General features: G+C 32.6%; 1 protein-coding gene across 4 annotated transcripts in view; it reads right to left on the minus strand.

Annotated features, from left to right (window-relative positions):
* Positions 1-325: 325 nt before the first annotated feature.
* POSTN (periostin) overlaps positions 326-21,898 on the minus strand; it is a 34,268-nt gene continuing 12,695 nt past the window's right edge. Inside the window, exons 8-23 of one of the 4 annotated variants that reach the window (XM_058548044.1) lie at positions 21,353-21,565; positions 20,632-20,766; positions 19,338-19,486; positions 17,741-17,877; positions 17,019-17,149; positions 16,378-16,508; positions 16,169-16,271; positions 15,994-16,061; positions 15,223-15,268; positions 12,126-12,206; positions 8,724-8,813; positions 7,936-8,025; positions 7,133-7,210; positions 6,669-6,752; positions 2,148-2,189; positions 326-1,115 (exon numbers count right to left, since the gene is read on the minus strand). In XM_058548044.1, coding sequence (XP_058404027.1) covers positions 1,078-1,115; positions 2,148-2,189; positions 6,669-6,752; positions 7,133-7,210; positions 7,936-8,025; positions 8,724-8,813; positions 12,126-12,206; positions 15,223-15,268; positions 15,994-16,061; positions 16,169-16,271; positions 16,378-16,508; positions 17,019-17,149; positions 17,741-17,877; positions 19,338-19,486; positions 20,632-20,766; positions 21,353-21,565 — 1,616 coding nt within the window. In that variant the 3' untranslated portion in view covers positions 326-1,077. The remainder of the gene's footprint in view (positions 1,116-2,147; positions 2,190-6,668; positions 6,753-7,132; positions 7,211-7,935; positions 8,026-8,723; positions 8,814-12,125; positions 12,207-15,222; positions 15,269-15,993; positions 16,062-16,168; positions 16,272-16,377; positions 16,509-17,018; positions 17,150-17,740; positions 17,878-19,337; positions 19,487-20,631; positions 20,767-21,352; positions 21,566-21,898) is intronic. The other 3 variants (XM_058548045.1, XM_058548046.1, XM_058548047.1) reach the window with 3 other exon arrangements.

Here is a 21,898-nt window from a genome sequence, read left to right on the forward strand (position 1 = left end):
TCATGTTACTTCAAGTCTTAGTTAAGGGCATCTCTGTGGCTCCTTCTATGTCTATCCTCAGTCTAGGAATAATTAATTGGTGTATTTGTGCTTATGCAGTGCTGTTTATTCTTCTATTATAGCCTATGGTGCATTGTGGATTATTTGTGATTTGTCTCTTTGCCCTTTGAGCACAGTAATTGTCTGATTCATCTTTTGAATCCTCACAACTTAGCACAGTTCTGGAGTTATACATACTCAGGTGATGTTTAATGATTGCTTCATTGTGTAATGATTCTTTATATATCATAATAGTTTTAAAAATTCAAGAAACACTAAATTCATTCAATTTCCTTTAATGAGTATTGTTATTAAAAAAAGAGGTATAAAGTCCTGTTCCCAAGTCCAAACCACTTAACTTAAATCTTGAGTTTTCTGAATTACCCAATTTGAAGTAATTCTCTTTATACCTGAAAAATGGTTTTATTGAAGTGTTTGAGATAAAAATATGTATTGCAAGAAGTATATAACAAACATTTCAGAGTACAAAATTAGTTGTAGAAATAACAATTTACTGGTAAACCCACATTGTATTAGAAATGTGCAAAGTATTTTCATGTAAAAATCTCATTTTTTTTTTTTAGTACTGAGCACCCATTTTTATAACTTAGCTTCCCATGAAGAGGTAACTGCTTGCATGCATTTTATTTATTCATTACATAAATTCAAGGCTCAGTCTTCTCAATGGGATAACAGCTCACCACTCTGAGATTTGAATTGTAATGAAGCCAGTGACAAGGATTTTCTTTGATGGATTCCAAAGTTAGCCAGAACTTTTAACGTCAAGATGTAAAAGCCTGTATGGTGTTCTGTTTCACTCAGTTCCTATCCCACAGGAGGCTAACCCCACAATTTCCCTTATGTTTCTCATTCAGAAAAAAAGACTATTATATTTGCATTCAGAATTGTTCAATGATGGCTTTTTTTGTGTGTGCTGATGGTTCATTTCCTTAAGTCAAAATGGCTCTCATAATTTTCCTTTCAGATCAGGTTATTGATTTAGAATTGTATAAGCTTTGTGGTCTGGTTTCTGGATTTTCACTGAGAACGACCTTCCCTTGATCGTCTTCTAGATCCTGATTAGGAAGAAGGGAGAACAAGTAGATTGTAAATATGATGAAATGTTAGAGTTTAAGAATATGATATTCTATGCATAACTATATCTATAAAAGACCATCATTCCTTACTGTAATAAACGTTAGATTGTGTTTTCTTAATAATCCTCCATTTATGATGATGAAGTCAAGGTTATCTTTTGATCAAAGGTATACGAAAATAATAAAGTGGTGATTTTCATTCTTTAGAAAATTTGGATGAATTTGCATGTTTAGAAGAAATCCCTGATAACTGCTTTAGTTAAAAATTATTTGTACAATTGATTCTTTAATTTCAAATGTTTATATTGGATTGGGTTAAAATCAGCCATGCCTATAATGCATTTATAAGCCTTGCAACTTCTTTTGACTATTAACATGTAATTATCTTAGACATTTCAAACATGTAATTAATTCTAAGTTCTTTGATCTTTGATTTTTGAATGTATCAGGATGTAAGGTAACCTAAGTGGAAGCATGAAAAATGCACATAAGTATAGTTATGAAGAAAACTCTAGTGCACGGGTGAATCATACATGTACATAATCTACACCTTATATCAAAACTTTGTACATAGTTATATTAACAATTTTTTGTATGTGTACAGTTTTTAATTTTTTATGTTTCAAACTGTAGCCACATCTTAAATAATATTTTTACAGAGTTTGGATCCACTTGCAACCTATTTTTGCTTGGCTCTGATATTCAGGATTTCTTTTCAACTTTGTGCTTGAGTCTACCTCAGTGGTTCAATATGTCTAGCAGTTTACATGGATACAATTGTCTTTCCTTTAACATTTGTTATTCTCAGAATTTGCTAATAGTGAATAATATGAACAATTTATTTTCTGATTCTTATCATCAAAATACTTTGCCTCAAAATTGGCTAACTTTTCTTCCTGACAGACAACAAAGTCCAATAAAATTCATTAAAACACTCTCCTTTTTTTTGATTTGTCTTAAAATAACAAAACCTGTGTCATATATGCAAACTACTATAGTCTCTATATTTACCTTGAACTCTTTTGTTGGCTTGTATCTTCCTCACAGGTGTGTCTAAAATCAAATAGTTGTAGTTAGAAATACCTCGAAATTATGGCTAACATCAGACAGGAGACCATAGTTAAGCAGAGGAGTACAAAGTTTTAAATAATCGTCACTTAAACATGTAGATTTTCTTTTGGAGTAGTGAGACTTTTGCAATGGCAACAGAAAAATAGACATTATTTTCCATATATCATAATGAACGTTCATTATTCGCAAAACAATTGTTTCATTGTGGCATTTGGAGCCCCATATAATGTATCATTTTTGCATAGAATAAGTGACTTACATGACTTTTTCACCCTTTTTATAAAAAGCATTACTTTGTGATGAAGGGATGTTTAACATTCTATAAAGTTTAGCAGCAGTGTCTTCCCAGAGATATCCACTCATTTTTCCAGTCATTCCTATTCGTGATGTATCAGACTTCTGTCTCTGTAAGATTCTCATTGTAAATTAATTCACGATTACGTTATAGTACATGAGAACAACAAAATATCATTGGCCTAATAACTCTAGAAATATAATAATAAGCAATTCAGGAAGTGTGTGCCAACAAACTCCCAAATTTAATTCCAATCCTACAAGATCATTTAGAAAATTAACTAGTAAAAAATAATACAAGCTTTCATATTTAAAAATTTCAAGTGTTTCATAACTATGAAGTTTTTTATTGTTATAGTTGTAAACTATTTCCCAATTCCTTGTTTTGTTTTTTTTTTTAACTCATCGACAAGACCATCTGGTGGAACTAAATTCACATTTTCACTCTGTTGTTTGACATTTGAAGTCAGAGCATATGTGGTTCCTACAGTGACTTCATTTTTCTGCTTACCTTCCTTTATTTTTTCTCCTAATTTTGACTTCTTGCTTTTTTTATATATCATCTATATTCAACAATGAAGTCAAATGTTTTCTATTTTTCTATTATATATATATTTTCACTTATCGGAAATTTCATAAAAAGTAAGGCATGAAGCTATCACCAACAGTAATTTTGGCTGAATGACACCAAGTAAAAAAAAAAAGAAACACAAAAATTTTTTCAAGAATTCTGTTTCTGTCTACGTCACATTTCCAATGTGTCTTTTTTTCGCCCAGAATATAAAATGTATAACCATTTATCACACCATATCAGTACTATAATAAAATACAGAACCGTAGAAAACCTTCTTAGATTGTATAGTGGGGGAAAGTCTAGGTGAGATAGGAAAGTCTTAATTACAGAATATGCTCCCATTGATATATTTTCCTTAACTTCAGCTTTATTTGATAACAAAATAATGGCTTGTAAAATATTGTCAAGGAAAAATGGCTCCAACCATTAATTAGTGCGTAAAGGGATTGTTTATAATGGACTTATTAAATTCCAAAGAGCAATTATTGTACAACTTAAAACAAGATTATAGAAGTATTTACAACATTACTTTTCAAAACAAGAACTTATGCTCAGATTTTCTTTCATAAATTTGGTGGCATCCAATTAATGTGCATCTAATTATCTAACTTCTTGATCTAAATACTATTTTGCTGTAATAATATCAAAATGAGAAGTGTTCATTGTGGCAAACAAACATCTTCAGAAGAAAAGCTTAATTAAAGTGCAGAAAATTAAATATGCTCCCAGTGACTCTCTGCCATCTCAAAATGAATGACAGTTGTATTAGGTCATGTTCAGGGAAGCAAAATGTGGAAAGATAAGCCAGTCATCTGAATGATCCCACACAAACCTCCTTCTCCACCACATGTTTTCTGAAACATGCAAAGTGCTTCAGACCAATGATTTACAAGATTTTTGTATTTTTACATGGCTGTGACTTTGGAAATTTAAAGTAGACTGTAAAATATTACTTTATTGACCTTGTTAATATTAATTGGCTGTAATACTGATAGTAGCTAACATTACTGGGAGCCAAACGTGCCAAACATTATTCCAAGTACTTTTCATGTGTGAAATATTTATATGTAGGTAACATTACTATTCCCACTTTTCAGATGAAGAAAGCAAGGCAGAAAAAAATCAACTTAATTTAGTGCGAGTGGGAGCCCAGATTGGAAGCCAGACCTACAATCTGGTCCCCTGTTCTCTATAGAGGCCATAAATCTTTATATGTTATACTGGCAGATTTGTCAGTATAACTTGTTCTTGTTGTTCATTTTTCCATAGCCTGATATTTTCTCTTAATTACTTTAGTAGTTTCAGTAAATGTAGTTCTTTTTTTTTTTTTTATAATTTTATTTATTTTCTTCCCCCAAAGCCCCAGTATATAGTTGTATGTCATAGCTGCACATCCTTATAGTTGCTGTACGTGGGACGCGGTCTCAGCATGGGTGGAGAAGCGGTGCGTCGGTGCACGCCCGGGATCCGAACCCAGGTTGCCAGCAGCGGAGCGCACGCACTTAACCGCTAAGCCACGGGGCCAGCCCCAAGTAAATGTAGTTCTACATAAGATAAGAATGAAAAACTCTACGCATTTCATCAGAATATTTTTTAGTTAAGGGCTCTGAAGTAGTTCAGTAACAGATCACAATATTGGTACTGAAAAGACCACTTAGCCAGGTTGATAGTCATGACTTAAACGATTGAAGAATATACTCAATTCATCAAAATGTACTATATGTATGCTAATATGAGCAGTTCAGATAGAAAACTCCAAGCTTTGAGATAAAGACTATAGTTTTGGGTATAGATCAATTATCTACACTCGGAAAGGAAAAAAGCCAGTCTTGTATGACGTGATCTTTATTCACACCAGCTTCTTTGTACGTCTATGTCTCTTAGGATCTAGACAAGAGGATACTTGTGGAAACTGATGCTTTATAAATATATAGAGAAACCAAATACTGGGAACTAAAAAAATCAACCTCTGGGATGAACAGAAACAGGAGTTAAGGAAGGATTCCATTAACTAAAATTAGAACATCATATTCTTAACTTGTAGCAGGTATATCTTCTCTTGGCTGAAGTTATTCTTAAGTACTTAGTTCATTGTTTATAATGGACTCGTTAACAGGGGCTTATTAAAGGAGAAGAAAACATACTTACCTGAAGTTTAAACCTAAATATATTAAAGCAATATATACAGGTACAGCTACTAATTGATTCATTCTTTAAAAAGCATTGCCATTCTACAAAGCTGTTTACTGTGGCAAGGACTCTAAAAAAAAAGAATTCAACTTAATCTTTATAATGTTTTCACCTCTTCCCTCAAATCCCTACATTTTCTTAGCAAGCTTAAGTTAGCAAGTTAAGCTTTTGAGGGTAGATCAGTGAATTCTGTATTAGATCTTATAGGAACTTTTGGTTCCATCGTGGCTCGGGGTGTGTCACATACTCCCTGCAGTCTGAAAGGAAATCTTGTATTTTTCAGACACATATCTTCCTATTGAGGGGAAATTTGATCACTGATTAAATAAAAATTATTTATTTTTAGTATCACTGAACAGTCTCAACACTATATAAGAGATTTTACCTATATTAAAATAAAGAATAAAGAAACAGTAATTACCAAAAATCTACATGGTCTCAAAAGAATTTACATCTTCTTTGACATAGTGACAAATTTTTAAAATTTTAAGCAGAAAAGCCATTTGGATGATACTTTGAATAAATACCAAACTCCAATTGTGTTTCTCAATTCATAGTATATTTCAAGGATCATGTTTGATTTTTCTAAACAATTTAAGTACAATTTCTCTAAAACAATTGTCATCTAAATACTTCTGTTGTTAATAAAATGAACTAGAAATTCATTTATTCAAATGCGAACTATACAAATTATAGTTTATTAACATTTACTGTTTCTTTGAATAATTACCATTTAGAGTTTAAGATTTTGAATTCTTTTTTTTTCTCCTTTGCTTTTAAAAGTAGGTCCTTTTAATGCCATAGACAGAGAACATTCCATATTTTAAAGATTAAGATTAATTTCATATGCAAAATAATTTACATATCCAGGTATACATTATCACTCAAAATGTTAGAAGAAATAGATACTCATTCCCAAGAATGTAGTTTTGAAAAAGAAAATTACTAAATGCACTGGGTTTTTTTGCTAGATCTATGCACTTAAAAAATCTATAAACATGCCTTTTATTATTGTTGTGGGGGCAGTGAATACATTTTTTTAAATATCAAAAGCATGTCAATTTGGGCTTCTTTAAACAACTACCAATTTAAAAAGTATTCCCCTTTCACGTATTTAGAATATCCTTACAATTATCTGTATCAAAGCCAAAAAAATATTCATTGCTCCCCAAGCTTTATACTATAGAACTTTTTAAAGACTGTTTAAACTAGTAATCATTTCTTCATAACTATGACTTAAACTACCATTGAACCAATCAATCTGTTAAGACAGCACATCATGTTGTCTGTTTTAACCTAATTTTAAAAAGAAACAAAACCCTGAATGCTCTCAGTCTTTAAAAAGTTGGAGAACTCAGTCACCAGAACCTGTTAAATGGGTTAGTTGTTTTCCTTTTACTAACCTCCCTGAAGCAGTCTTTTAATATCTTCATCTTCAAATAAATGACCATCACCACCTTCAATGAATTTGGTGACCTTGGTGACCTCTGAGAGGATACATGTTTATAGCAGACATTGGTTTATGTAACAAAAAGACAGGAGATGATTTATATATAAGGGCATCTGCCCAAAACAATGAATTCCAGACCAACACTCAGTTCTTGCTCAGTTTTTAGTGCTGTTTTTTGATAAACCAATTTTCTTATAAAGCTGATGAGTAATATATAACAAATATAACAAAACACTCAATAGGACTGTCATTTGAGTTTCATTCCTTATCTTTGGACTTTTTTCTTATGTTGGTATAGAACTTGACCTAAAGAATGAGACAGAGTAGAAAACACATAAAAGCCCTCAAAGATGATTTTAGACTTTGATACAGATAGCTTAGGTAAAGTCACGTTCTTATTTTTCTAGACATGCTGACCTTCTTGCAACAATTTCTTCAGAGTTTCTTCTGTTTCTCCACCACCAGTAGAAATCCTAGTGTATTTTATCTCAGGACCTAAAGGAAAGACAATTAAAAAAAAAGGTCTAAAACAGGGGTAGGCACACTTCCTCCGTAAAGGGCCAGATAGTATTTTAGATTTTGTGGGCCACAGAGTCCATGTTGCAACTATTCAAGTTTGTCATTGTAGTGTGAAAATAGCCATAGACATTATGTAAACGAATGATCACACTGTGTTCCATCAAAACTTTATTTACTTAGGTAGGTGGCATGGACCATAGTTGCTGACTGCTCATTTAAACAAATACTTATAAAATAGCTAAATTCAGAATTTTAGGCTAATTCATTGGTAGGAGACTGATACAGAAGTTTACTGAAATTGTTGATCAATTGTTTTATACAAACTTGCCTATATTTTGGTATGTAGATGTGTAGAGCTTAAGATTAATGGAAAATCAAGGGAGACATTGGTTTTTCTTCTAGGATTCAGTGAACTCATTAATAAATAGCAAAGCGAAGATAGTATATTATATAATATGTATGTATACACATAGTAAAAACACATGCTTATAGATTTGTCCACAAATTTCCAATTCAGAGAAAAATGTAGATTATATATTTAGAATCATATTATTTCTGTCAAAAAAGAAATGAAGTAACTTTAGTAACCACCATGAAAATGACTTAGTTTCTCTAATGATTCTTAGAGGGATATTTTAGGATTAACTGTGGTTTGATCTTGATAATCCAGACATAGTTCCATGTATGGCACTAAAGATTACCTGTAATGATTCGTTCTTCCCGTGTCTCTTTTTCAGTTATTTCCACAGGCACTCCATCAATGATTTTGGTGTATTTTTTAATAATTGGCTCTGAAAGTAGGGGAAGAAAAACACATTTGATTTATCCCCTTAGAGATTTATCCCCTTAGGCAGTCTAAATTGCCATAAGCTAGACTTTTCAATGATTAAATATATTTCTCAAAGCAATATCATTTACAATTCAATCATAATCGTTTTTGGGACATATTTCAAATAAATTCAGATCAACAGAGGTCTAAAAGATAGAGTTATGTCCTGAATCTTGGGTAAGGGAGAGGGCCAGCTGGCAAGCTAACGCTCCATGTCGTACTTGTTTCCTGACTATGGAATGAGTTTTTAGTGAGAATCCAGGGAATTAGACATCGTTAGAATGGGAATCCTATGATAAGCCCTAGCAGCAGCTTATTAGTCAGTCTTGTACAATGGTCACTTTTTCTTCTAAGTCCAATATATTCTTTTCTATTGACATTATTGTTATCATTATATTCATAATCATCATTTGCATATGCAGAGTAATGACACTTTCGTTGGACCTGATGACTTATTAAATTAATTCCAACTAGATGCATTAAAAGGTAAACTGCATTTTATTTGACTGGCTAGTGAGAACCCATAACTGAGAAAAGTATTCCTACAATTTATAGAAAACAAAAGCCAAGAGAAAACATCAGATGTTCAATATATTTAAATCAACACTATTTCAAAATAATCACGGTGATCCTAAGCTCCAGGAAACACACATAACGCACCTCCATGGATCACTTGAGTTACTGTTTCACCTTCTTGAATCAGTCTGAATTCAGGTTCACCTTCAATTTTGACCTTTGTTATTGTGGGTCCTGAGGCATTGTTTTAGGAGACAAATTATCATGTTAAAGCAGTTCTTTAAATTTACCAGAACAGGAAGTTTATTTCAACATTTGGTGTTATTCAAACATCAAAACGGTTTCAGGCTTTATGAAGTCAGTTTTAACATTTCCCATTGTCTTCAAATTAGGCAGTATTTATGAGAACAAATGACTCAGTCTATTGGTGTGCTACTAAAATTACTTTCTTCTGTTTCACCATTTAAATTCTTGTATAAATCCATCCATTCATTCGTAGTTGTAAAGTATGATCACACAAAATATTGTACGTGGCTATGCTTTGTGAATCATGCAGTATGTACAAATTTGAGCTGCTCTAATGATAACTAGTGTAGATCTTACTTTACCATACTGATATCATCTATTACTTTTTTCTTATTAAATTTTTAAATTTAATTTTAATATCTCAGTATCTTACATTTTTTTATATAATGGGCATAAGACTAAACATTAAAAAAATCCCAACTTTATGCCTACCTTGAAGATATTGAATTTCAGGTTTCATGGGAAAATAGATTTGAGTACTTACCTTCTGTATGGGAATGATGCAAAAATTTACTAATTAATAGTTAAACAGTCCCTCAAAAGCAAAAGTTAAACATGTGTTGCATTTGACTTGCAAAATGATTTTGCTCCCAGAGAAAATCATTTTGAATGTTAGAAAGCTGATTACTACATTAGTTAATCATGACTATTTCACAGAGGAGAAGAAAAATAATGTTCAGTACATTTAACTCATACTGTAACTCCCTTCAACAGTTGAATGTAACTATATTTGCTCATCTTTGAAAGAATTTATTTGCTTGTCCAGCAATTGTCAGTGCACACCATTACCCAGAATTAAATAGTCTAGAACAATCTAAAATAATGAAAACAAGAGTTTAGTTCTTTCAAACAATAAATATTTTGCACCATAATATTTGACCTATGGGACCAGGGGATTTGGGTATAAAAACATAAGGCCAGGTTTCTAAGGTATAGAAATTTCAAAAGGAAAGTACACTTAAGGAGTTTAAGAACAGGAAATGAGTTAATAAAATATCCAAATCAACATTTCTTTAGAAGAGCCTAAACTGAAATTTCAGAAAGATCTTCTATTGTTTTGCCCTATGAAGGCAAGGATTTTTATCAAAACTTTTTTTCATATTTACTCCCAGCACCTAGAGAGTACAATAGGCACAATAGGTGCTCAATAAGTTTTTGCTGAATTAAATTTCAGTTGATTTTTTCTTAATTCTAAAATTTGGTTAAGTACCTTTTATAAGAAACATCTTAATATCGTGTCTTGGAGTCTAATCTATTTCGTAAGATTTCAAGGATCATCAATGAATCTGCAGAAGTTCAAACAGTGATGAGAAATGCCAGTGGCAATCTTAGAGCTGGACAACTGTAAATGGCTGCCAAGGTAAGTATTCGTTTCCTTCATTATGTTACACAGAAGTAAAACTTCTGAATTTTTGAACTGAAAAGTTAATAATGCATATGTGACATGACCCCATTTTTCATTCTTATTCCCTTTATAGGAAGAACTCAGACAGAGTAGATGGTCCACTGTGCTCTCCCAACTGAAGAAAGATTGGTACAATAGAATCCTGCTGACAGAGATGGGAAAGATAAATGAGTTGAATGAAGAAGATTGAAAGAAAAGGGAGGAATCTTTGAAAATAAGAACAGGAGCACATCAGAATGACTTAGCGTATAGAAGCTGTGTACCAGTGATTATGCAAAATTTTAGGGAATCTAACTCTTAAAAACAGTACAAGAATTTTAAAATCAAATGTATTACCAAGGACTAGCTTATCATTTTTCATTAAAATGATCAAGAAACATTTTCTCAGCAAAAATTTCTGTGATTCGATTTCTTCTTAAAACACCTAATTCTCTTTATCACTTTATAAAAGCAATCGATTGAACATGGGTATCGTACTTTTTGAAAAAAAAAAAAGCACAGATTTCAAAGAATACCTCAATTTTAGGTCTCAAGAATGAATAAAAGTATAGATAACTAATTGGCTAGGAAATAAACTTTTACATACATGTTTACAATGTCTAAGTTTTAATTCACGGCTCATTTTTATAATTTTATTTATTTATTTTTTCCCCCCAAAGCCCCGTAGATAGTTGTATGTCATAGCTGCACATCCTTCTAGTTGCTGTATGTGGGACCGGCCTCAGCATGGCCTGAGAAGCGGTGCTTTGGCGCGCGGTTCGGGCCGCCAGCAGCGGAGCGCCCGCACTTAACCGCTAAGCCCCGGGACCGGCCCCTCATGGCTCACTTTTAAAGAAATAGACAAAAGTATTCAAGAAGTTGCTATCTCAGTTCACAGAGTGAGAAGAAATACCAAAATCAAAGATAATTACAGCAATAGTTTTCTTGGGATTCAATTGAAGACATAACACTTTCATTTTTTGGAAGACTGTTTCTGTCCTTCTTAGAGAATAAAGAAGATAACTTGGTCTTTTCTCTGTGGCAAGTCACCACATTAAGATGCTTAGAGGAAGAAATAAATTCTTAAGATCTAATCCTTTTTAATAATTAAAATACATGAAATGAAGGTGGCATCAAAGATGTTGGAGTTGGCTAACATAGACAGTAGGGGAGAAAGGAAAGTGACTATTTAATGTTCTAGTCTGAAACATCAGAAGAGAAGTATATATATATTTGTTTAATATATATGTATATATAAGAGTATTTATATTCTCATAACTATATGAGTTCAGGGCTGTAATTAAGGATTCTAAGATTTGACTCACTGCATCAGCTACTTCTTTCCTCTTCTGTTCTGGTGGTCTAATTTAAAAATATATCATGTGTGGTTGTAATTTTAAAAGCTTTTATCAATGTACAGCTCCTATGCTCTCTTAGATTGTTGAATGAAAAATGCCTGCACTTTTTTGCTAGAGCTTCTTGTAATAGTAAAAAAGAGATCCATATGGGGAGATTGGAAACAAAGCTACAAAATGAGTATATTCTCTGAAGGGGTCTAACTGCAGTAAAAAGTCTCAGGATTTATTTGTGAGTATCTGGGTACTAGTGCTAATGCGATGGCCAATTAGGTTCAAATGAAATCAAGTACAAGCAAATGTACTGAAAGTATTAGGAATGCATTCTCTACTCTGCTAAATAATTTGCATCCCGCATTCTGCGATTACATGAGCATGCCATTGGTATAGAAATTTTTAGCATGTTAGTTTCAAAAAGAATGTAGATACATTCATAGAAATCAGTCCATTATATGGATTTTTTTCACAATAAAAGGAACCATGTATGACGTTGATTTTTACCTTCAGTTTTGATAATAGGCTGAAGACTGCCTTCAATCACTTTAATTTTTGGTTCCACAACTTTGGTTATAATTTTAGTTGCTGAAAGTATAGAAAGTGGAACATAAATGATGTTTACATAAAAACAACCTGAACAAAAGTGTCCTTTTTTTTTTATCTTTGTTGGATACTGAGGTATTGGATGTAGTAATACGTTCAGGCAGTCAGATACGGGAAATATTCATGTTACATTATCTAGTGTCTTCTCAAGTCCAGATGGTGAACTCTGAAGTCCAGTGACTTGGATTTGCTCCAGTGAAATATATACTCACTAAGAGAGGAATTCTATCTAGAAATCTATTATTTTGAACTGCACACTACAGCTCTTTACCTTCTTTTGTACTTCTTGAAAATATTGGCTGCATAGCAACAGAAGACAAACATAATTAATTTCATGCAATTCATAATATCTTAAATTGCATTGTTGGATTCTTTCTCAATTAGAAGAAAAAACTAAAGAAAAAGACTCAATATATTTATCATGCATTTGATAACAGTGATGTAGAAAGGAAAATATGAAAAATAGTTCAGAATACTTAAAAGTAAAAATAAATTTCAGCCAGCCAGATATGAGCTCTATGAACAAACATAATATGATCAGTATTTAAGTTACAGGCTAAAATGTCTTTAATTTTCAGCTTTATCATCATCATCTTTTTTAAATTTAAAAATGTGTATTTTGAACATATGTCATCCACCCAACTAAAATAATGTGCAAACTTTATTTAAAATATCAACCAACTCTTTGGTTGGCTTTTGGTTGTACAGAGTAACTGGAAATGCGCGTCTGGAGCCATACAACCAGAGCTACTGGCTTGTTGTCATTTCTAATTAGAAGCCTTAAAAGATGGTTCCATTAGATAATGGAGCACTAAAGCTAACTGTACAATCATAACAGATTATATTCACACTGGAGGTAAGATGTTAGCACAGTTTGGGTTTCTGTCACATTCTCACCTCTGGTTTCTGAAATGTTTAGCTGTGTCAACTTTTTGAATTAAGATGGGTTCTAGGCCTCAATTGTGACTATGTTTCAGTCATTTCAGATTTTATATCTTGAGATTTTATATCTCAGATTTTATGTCTCAAATTATGAAGCTCTAAAATATATCAAATCTCTGTGTCCAATTATTGATTCCATAGGTGGTCTCGCCATAGAGGAACCTTTCCATGAACGTCAAATCCAGAGGTCTCTGCCACTACTATCAAGATGGGTTAATTACTTTTAACTTAAATTTTCACTTCATTGTTAAGAAACTTGAAGTTTAGGATTTTTAGTTGGTTGGCAGTTTTGTTTCAATCCTGCTTTTCTGAAGACTTAAATAGTTTTGACAGGTCATGGACTGAGGTTTAAATACTAATTTTATTCCTCTTCACCTCAAACATTATATATTTGAAAACTTATACTAAAGAGCATTTTCCTCCCATAAAATTTAAAATGTATGGCATTTGAGGGACAAGAATAATAAGTAGCAGGGAATTAAAGAAATTTTAGAGACAAGTGAATAAAGGAACATAAAAATGGAATCTTTGGTTTAATTAGTCTCTACTTCTGTTTAAAGTATGCTTCTAAATAACAGCATACCCATCTGGGGAGGAGTTGAAGAAACATCTGACAACAGAATGTAAATCTCAGAGCTGTTTCAAGAGCTCTGAGTAGGTAGGCAAGCTTCAATAGACTTGCATAATTTCATAAAATGTAACATTCTCTGTGAGTGAGGATCCTCTCTGTGAGTGAAGATCTAATTTTAGTAGAGGAAAATAAAGGAATTATAAAATTTTGGCTGATTGTAAGCCAAACATTGCATTGACATATAGAAAGTGGTGGACCTACCATGGATAAAGTAGGAAAGGTAAAGAAATGTCGTACAGATACACATCTTTAGTGGAGGAAGATGACATAACATTTCTGATGAATAGAGCCCATAAGGTTCTTTAATTTGTTATAAAATATATATTTAACAAGATTGTATACTTCCATACTGGAATTTATTCCATATTCAATCATAACTATTCCAACTAAATCTTTAAAACAATGCTGAGCTGGCCTGATACCGGATTTGCATATGTGATTATCACATAATTGAAATCAGTAAGAGCAGCAGACATTTTGTTTTGCTCCTTACATAAAGTAACATCTTTACTGTTTTCCCATAACTAGTGTAAATCTTAAAGAAAATTTTCTTAATTAAATAACAGGATGCTCATGGTATAAAAATAGAATAATTTTCCAGCCAGGACAAATGTGGGAATTGAAGTAATGCTTTACCTTCCATTTTGAGTTTTTAATTGTAGAGTCAAAACAAAATGAAAAGAATTTCTGCTTTGAAAGTACAATGAAAAAAAGAAAAAAGACAAAAGATGAAAAAGCCACACTGAAGAAGAAATACTATGAATTTCATTTATGAAAATGAAATATTCTTTACCATTGTTAAGTAGTAAAGGTTTAATTTTGATAATCTGGTAGAATCAGGAGTAAAAGAACCTTGGAATCTGGAAACTTTAGGTTTATCACCTGGCAAATCTTTTGTTCCTTGGTCCAGTTTTGAATGGAGAGGGTTTTTGAACCACCAACTCGAAAATATTAGGATTCTTTGGCACACCATCTCCCACCCTGCCCTCAGATGGCTGAGGGCTTGAGGGTGGAATGAGCTACAAATCTTTAGCAATGTTATTTCTGAGTTCACACATGTGAACTTTCAGATAGGTCTGGAGTGTCTTTTAGCTATCTCTCCTCTTTGTATGTTTGTATGTCTTTTTTTCCCCCTGCCTCTTTGCCATGCTAGCTATTATTTTTACTGCCATTCTCATATCTTATCATTCCTGTTTTTCAGATGAGTGGAGAAGTGGTTCAATGGAGTTGAAGGGAATGGCCAAGGCTGAGAGTTTTCATCCAGACCTCATGCCTTGTTTCAAGTGGGATGAAATTTACCATTATTTGCAGTTTCAAATACCAGATTATCAATATTCTCTGTTTGTAAATACAAAGAAAATGATTGTGTTTTCTTTTTTTTGCATTTTGCTAGTTACATGTGACAGATATTCATTATGTACTTACTGTAGACAGTCATGGGGATTTCTTTGAAGGAGCTACCACGAACAAACTGAAAATAAATACTTACATTTACTAACATGAAATGTAATAGTTGTATTAACAAAATTATAGCACCAATTTAATTTTTACTAAAGTAAATACAGTGAAACTATCATTACATTTAATAGAAATGAAGTCTTATTATAAATCATCTTGCAATTTCCTGCTATTGGGCCACATGGCTTAAAAATTGTTGGATTTGTTACTCAGAGTGTTAAAAATTGTAGAATAGTTAATCCAAAGTTAAATATGTTTGTTAAATAATATTTCATGTGTTTTCTGATACTTTGACCCTATAAGGATGAAGAAGCAAAATATTCCTTTGCGTTTAGTTACTATGATTAGTGATACTTTTTTATAAGTAAATACTTTATCTTTCCCTTATACTCAGTAGCAAAAATATTTGATGATAGAAAGATTATAGTTTTTTTTATCTACATGTCTTATCTTCCCAACTGGATTGTAAACTTTTTGACAAAATGGCTATATCTGATTCAACCGAATATTTCCCATAACAATACACTGCTTGGCCCCAAGTAGCTTTTAATAGATGTGTTGAATAACACCAAAGAAATCATGTCATTTATTTACAGGTGGGACAGTGGTACATAATCAACAAAGAGCAATCAAAGCTTAGTGAACTTCTACTTGTTAATGTATCCATTTCTAGTCTCTTGTGTTAAACCTGCAATATCCATTCAACACATTAGAAATAAATCCAGTAACATTCTGTACCTTAATTTGGATGTATTTGATCAGTTTATTAAGTATTTCCAGCAGCTGATCATTTCCAACAGGTGTGTCTATTGAAGAGGAATATTAAATAAATATTGGTAGGAAAGCACGAAATATAAATCTAGGTTTCAATTGAAACAGATTTAGTCCATTAATGAGTTCAGTAATTACCGACCTGCTGGATAGAGGAGTTTGTCTACAACATGAATGACACCATTTGTTGTCATAATGTCAGATTCTTTTGATTTCAATTCATTCACCAGAAGGGTATCATTTACCTATCAAAACAAGGGATAATGTCAATGAGAAATTTAATGAAAAATGAACATTAAGATAACTGAATGATAAATGAACACTATCATAAATTCATTCTAGAGAACTTACTCCTTTCAGATAGATTTTGCTTCCTTGTGTGGTCTTTAGAATGTTAGTAACACCAGGTTCAAATCCCTTTCCAATGAAAACTCCAGGTGTCAAGTGATAAAGGATGATGTTTTGAAGAGCGTTTTTGTCCCCTAGGGGAAAAATATATATTTATTTAATAATGTCATATTTTTTGACATTTTGATAAAATGAAGATGGAGAAAGATATTTCTTTGTCTTTAATTGTTTTTTTCCACACTGTAATTTCTCATAATGTCACGTTCTCCCAAGCTGGTATCAATGTTATGTCAAAACATAGAGTCACTTCAATCAATTCAATCAAAATATTATCCAAAGTACTGGGAGAAAAAAATCAAATTGTTTTTGAAATTGTGACAATTTCCTTCTTTGTCATCTAATTGTGTGGCCTTTAATAGAAATAACGGGTAAATATCTAGCCCAACAACATTCCAGTAAACAGTTAATTAAGAACATTAATCAGTAACCCTCTACATATCCCAAATAGAGTTAAAAGAAACCAAGGCTAGCCACGCATATAAAAAAGGGGACATTTTTAAGGCTGACGTCTGGGCAGGAATGCTTGAGGAAGAAACAAGATCCTGAAATCTAGGGGCAAATATCTGGTGTTCACATCTACTCACGAATCAGAATTTCCTTTTCTTCATTAGTCATTCCCTTAAAGGCGTCATTGGTTGGCACAAATAAGGTCCAATCTCCAGGTTGTGTCAGGAGTTCTTTCAAGTCTGCAGCTTCGAGTAGGCTGAGGAAGATGCTAAGCAGGAAGGACATATGTTTATTTTGTTAGATTTAGGTCTAGGTTTGCTCACCCACAATGCATGGAATAGAATAGAAGCCATGTATTGTGGAAAGTATGAGAAAACTGTTTATACATTCTCATGTTTTGAGTGCAATTTACCTGTTAAGAAAGTTTTATCATGGAGAAATTATTTAAATATACATATGTGTTTTAGCTTTCCTAAATTCTGTTTTCATCCTAAAAAACTTGATGAGATCATCCTTGATAACAAAACAGAAGTACGTACTTTTCACTTATTATTCCACAAAGTAGTCTTTGCTAGTATATACTATCATTTTCAAAAAACTTAATTATAAAAAAATTTGCAAGGAGTAGTTTAGTCTATTAGATTGTTTTTTTCACTCACCAAATCATATTATGGTACACCAGGAAGAGAAATAAATAGTGTTAAGAACAAATTTCAATTTTGAAAACGTCTGCATGGACTAACTCTAAATTCTATTCTCAGCAATACTGAATACTGAATTCCTTTTGGGAAACTAACTGTGAAACAAAAATATGCCAATAGCTCTCATTCTTTTGTGGTGGTGAAACTAATAAGCTTACCTAAAGCGCTTATCTTGTTTTAATTTTTCATGGAGAGATTTCTCTGCTGGTTTGATGATCTCTTGGAATATGTGAATGGCACCGTTTCTTCCTTGCTTGCTTCCTCTCACCATGCATGAATTTTCAATGCAGACAGCCTAGCAAAGAAAAGAGACAACTGTCCATTTCCTTACTTGAAATTTCCTACATGGAGGTAGCTACATAATTAAATTTCTGGATGGGCTCTTCTAAGAGGTCACCTGACCTCTAAAGCCAAAGGAAACAGTTTCTCTTCTCTGTTTTTAAGGTCTTGCACTCGAACCTCTCTTCTATTTAACCTAGTTTTCTTCTACTAGCCAAGCTACACTATGTGTCAGGCAGGTAGTTTTGTCAGTCAATAACAAAAATTCCATGTAATTCCACTTCTACATTTTCTCTTATTCTTCTCTAGGTTCTAACCATTCTTCTAGAACTTCTTCAGGAAACTTGAACCCTTTAACTCTTTAGAACCCTCTTTAACCATGCAGTTTCCCTACTTCAATGTCTGTTGTGATCTTCCCAAATATTTACTATATTTTCTTGGCTGTAAGACCCTATCAATTATAAGTCAAATTATTGATTTAATTATAGCATTTTTGAATAAATATAACATTTGTATATATAATTTAGAATGCAGCCCATTTTCTGCATCATTTAAAATGTGTGTCTTAGGGGGCTGGCCTGGTGGCATAGTGGTTAAGTTCACACACTCAGCTTCATCAGCCCAGGGTTTTCAGGTTCAAATCTTGGGCATGGACGTATGCACCACTCATCAAGCCATGTGTGGCGGTGTCCCATATACAAAATAGAGGAAGACAGGCACAGATGTTAGCTCAGGGCTAATCTTCCTCAGCAAAAAAGAGGAGGATTGACAACCAATGTTAGCTCAGAGCCAATCTTCGTCACACATACACAAAAAGTGTTCCTTGGACATGGGGAACTAGAGTGAGCAGCTGCCCGTGTGTCATATTTGGTTCTAGGTAATGCTTGACTTCCTATGAAATCTTTTAGCTGTGGCTAAAATCGAACAGCACCACTAGTCCCACTGTAATTTTGATAAGCAATATTTTCTAGAAATTTTCCCTCTGATAAAGTACATTAGAATCATTTTATAGAGTCCAGAAATCTTTATGTGTCTATAAAATTTTATCCTGAAAGTCATTCAAAAGATATTCAGTTGCTGAATGGTGATCTTATAGTAAAAGATCATCCTAAATATTTGATTCAATATAAAAATTACTTTGTAAACTGTAAAGTACTCTATCAATCAAAAGCTTATTTTAAAGGAGTTTTAGTGATTTCTGGAATTGAAATAATTAACACTTTAGAACATAAAGTTATTTATAATGAAACAAATGCAAATTATCTGAATTATTAATACATAGCACTTTTTGTGTACTTTCTTCACAGTCTTTTCACACAAGTTACTCAGTTCCCTGATCTTCCTATGAATATTTACTATTGAAAACACATTAATAAAATTCTGGGAAACATTTGTTGTAAGAACATTCTTTGACAAGTACATGTCATTTGACATTTAGGCCAATGTGGATATTTTATCTTGTTCTGATTCACTTACTGTACGATATACAAAGACTCTGAGCTGTTTGCCTCCAATGGTCTCTAGTTTTTGTCCATTGTAAAGCTCATTAAGGCCAACTTTTACTTTCAATATGTGATTCTGCAGAATTAATTTAAGAAGGCGCTGATCCATGCTCAGAGTATCATCTGTAAATAAATTCGTTAAGAAAGAGTATTATTTTATTTAGAAAGCATTAAAATTTCTCCTGGTAAGAGAAGATCATGAAAATGGATAATCTCTATTACTATTGATATTATGGATCCTACACTCATATGAGTCAACTAAATGCTCAAGGCTAGGAAGTCTATGCACCAATTTGAAACTCTATGAGCTCTTCCATCAAATAACTATAACACAATTCCAAGCAGTCCAAACAATGGGTTTCATCTCTGTGAGGGCTACATAGTGTTATGTGATCATTAGCAAAACTTAAACTCTAATGCTGGCTAAGATTTTTTTTCTAAGTATTTGATGTCCGTTAGTCATATGAAAGACTACTGATGAATCATTTGTAAATTTATCTTTATTACTTTAGAGAAAGGCACACAACCTTTTAAAGGTGGGTTAATGTCAACGGACATGTACATCATTATTACAAAGAGGAAAAACAGCATTTCTAGAAATTTGACTTTTTTGTTAATTATTTTCTATATCACAATTTGGTATTTGGAAAATCATAAAAAAGGTGATCCTTACTTATATTTTTAATTATTAAATATTTTCTAAAAATTTAAATATGTCTTCATGTAATCCTTTTTCTGGAAAAACTGGCAGATTGCATTAATCTAAACACCATCCTTGAATGGCAGCTACTAGGTAAAATACTTACAATAATAGTTCATATCATAATATAGAAGTGTATAATAGGTTCTTGTTTTTATTTATTTATAATTTGACACCTTACTTTCAAATTCTGAGATGCAAAGTATGCCTATTTATACCTAAATATTATTATATTGGTGTTAAATAAACAAATCAGGTTTATTTTTCTTGAGATCTATTAATATATCCATATGTGTGCTGGAAATATGATTACATTTACATAATAACTGAAGACCCCTTATCACATACTTTCACTTCCTGTAGGCCATTATCTTTTATAATGAAATGTTTTGAAATGAAAGACATTTTAATAGAGATTACATAGTGCTAACGTGTTGTGTGTGTAGCCGATGAAGAAACTAATCAATACCTTATAAAGTATTTATTATTTTTTATTGCAAACAATCATGGTGAAGAAAAAAGTTGTGTGAGAGAGAGGAGAGCAGGAATGACAGTGACCAGTACATACCAGAAAATGCCTTATTCACAGGTGCCAGCAAAGTATATTCTCCATCTGGCCTCAGAGCAGATGCCAAGCCTAATTGGGCCACAAGGTCTGTGAAAGTGGTTTGCTGATTTCCAGCCAGCTCAATAACTTGTTTGGCTGTAAAATAAACCATCACCATCCCAACAATGTCATCACTGTAATTATCATCATCATGAGATTAGTAAATCAATTCTGGGCTGTTTTCTATAAGCTATTTGCTGCACTGACAATGTGATATGACATCTTGCCCTTCCCTAGTTAAGAGTTCCAGCTTCCCTTTTTTGAGGTTGATAACAACAAAGAATTTCAGAAGGAAAATAACTTTCTGTCTTCTTACTTTCCATTTTCTTTAATTCTTTATTGCTCACCTCTCGTCTGTCTCTATTTTTGAGTACCATAGCTCTTTCATTTTTCCAAAGCTGACAATTTGGTTATATCTTTCCTCTCATTTTTCAAGAAAAACTCTGGCACTATGAGGCCCTTATAAATATTAGCTGTTAGAAACTCTAGAAAGCCAAAGTTCCATGCACACAATGCCCATGACTACACAGGCAACTTCTTTAGTACTCAGCTGACTCTTTATTTTGTGTTTGTGCTTCACATGTCATTCTTTATACTACACATTCGTTTTTCATGGACTTACTCTTGAGGCATCATAATTGGTAAACAATAGTAAACAGAAGAATACGAAACTGTTGCTCACCAGAATCAGGAATTAGGACTTGATCAATCAAATGGATAACACCATTATTTGTCACAATATCTTTTTTGTTCACCATTTTGATTCCATTTACTGTTATGCTGTCACCATCACATCCTATCTCAATTGTGTTTCCTTCCAGAGTCTCAAAGACTGCTCCTCCCATAATAGCCTCAGAACACTGGAGAGTATTTAAAATGTGGTACTTCATGAGAGCTGGAGGACAAAAATAGGGCAAACATTCAGATCAAGGGAAATAAATAGCATTTGACTCTTAAAAGACATGTTTTACTGTAGAAATAAGTATTCATAAGAAATACAATGCATATATAAGACCTGAGGATCAACTAAAGGATTTTAAATTCTGTTTATGTTCTAGGAACGTTTTTTCCATCAACTATACAGTAGAAATAGCTCAGCTTGGTAGGAAGTAAGAAGAGAAGATCAGCTTCATCAAGTGATTTGTGTAGTTCTAGAAAATATGTTAAACCATGTTTCCACTATCATGAGAAAGTAATTTCTGATGTAAAAGCAAGAAGAATTGATCCT

The sequence above is a fragment of the Diceros bicornis genome, chromosome 9 (assembly GCF_020826845.1).
Source record: "Diceros bicornis minor isolate mBicDic1 chromosome 9, mDicBic1.mat.cur, whole genome shotgun sequence".
NCBI classification, from domain to species: domain Eukaryota; kingdom Metazoa; phylum Chordata; class Mammalia; order Perissodactyla; family Rhinocerotidae; genus Diceros; species Diceros bicornis.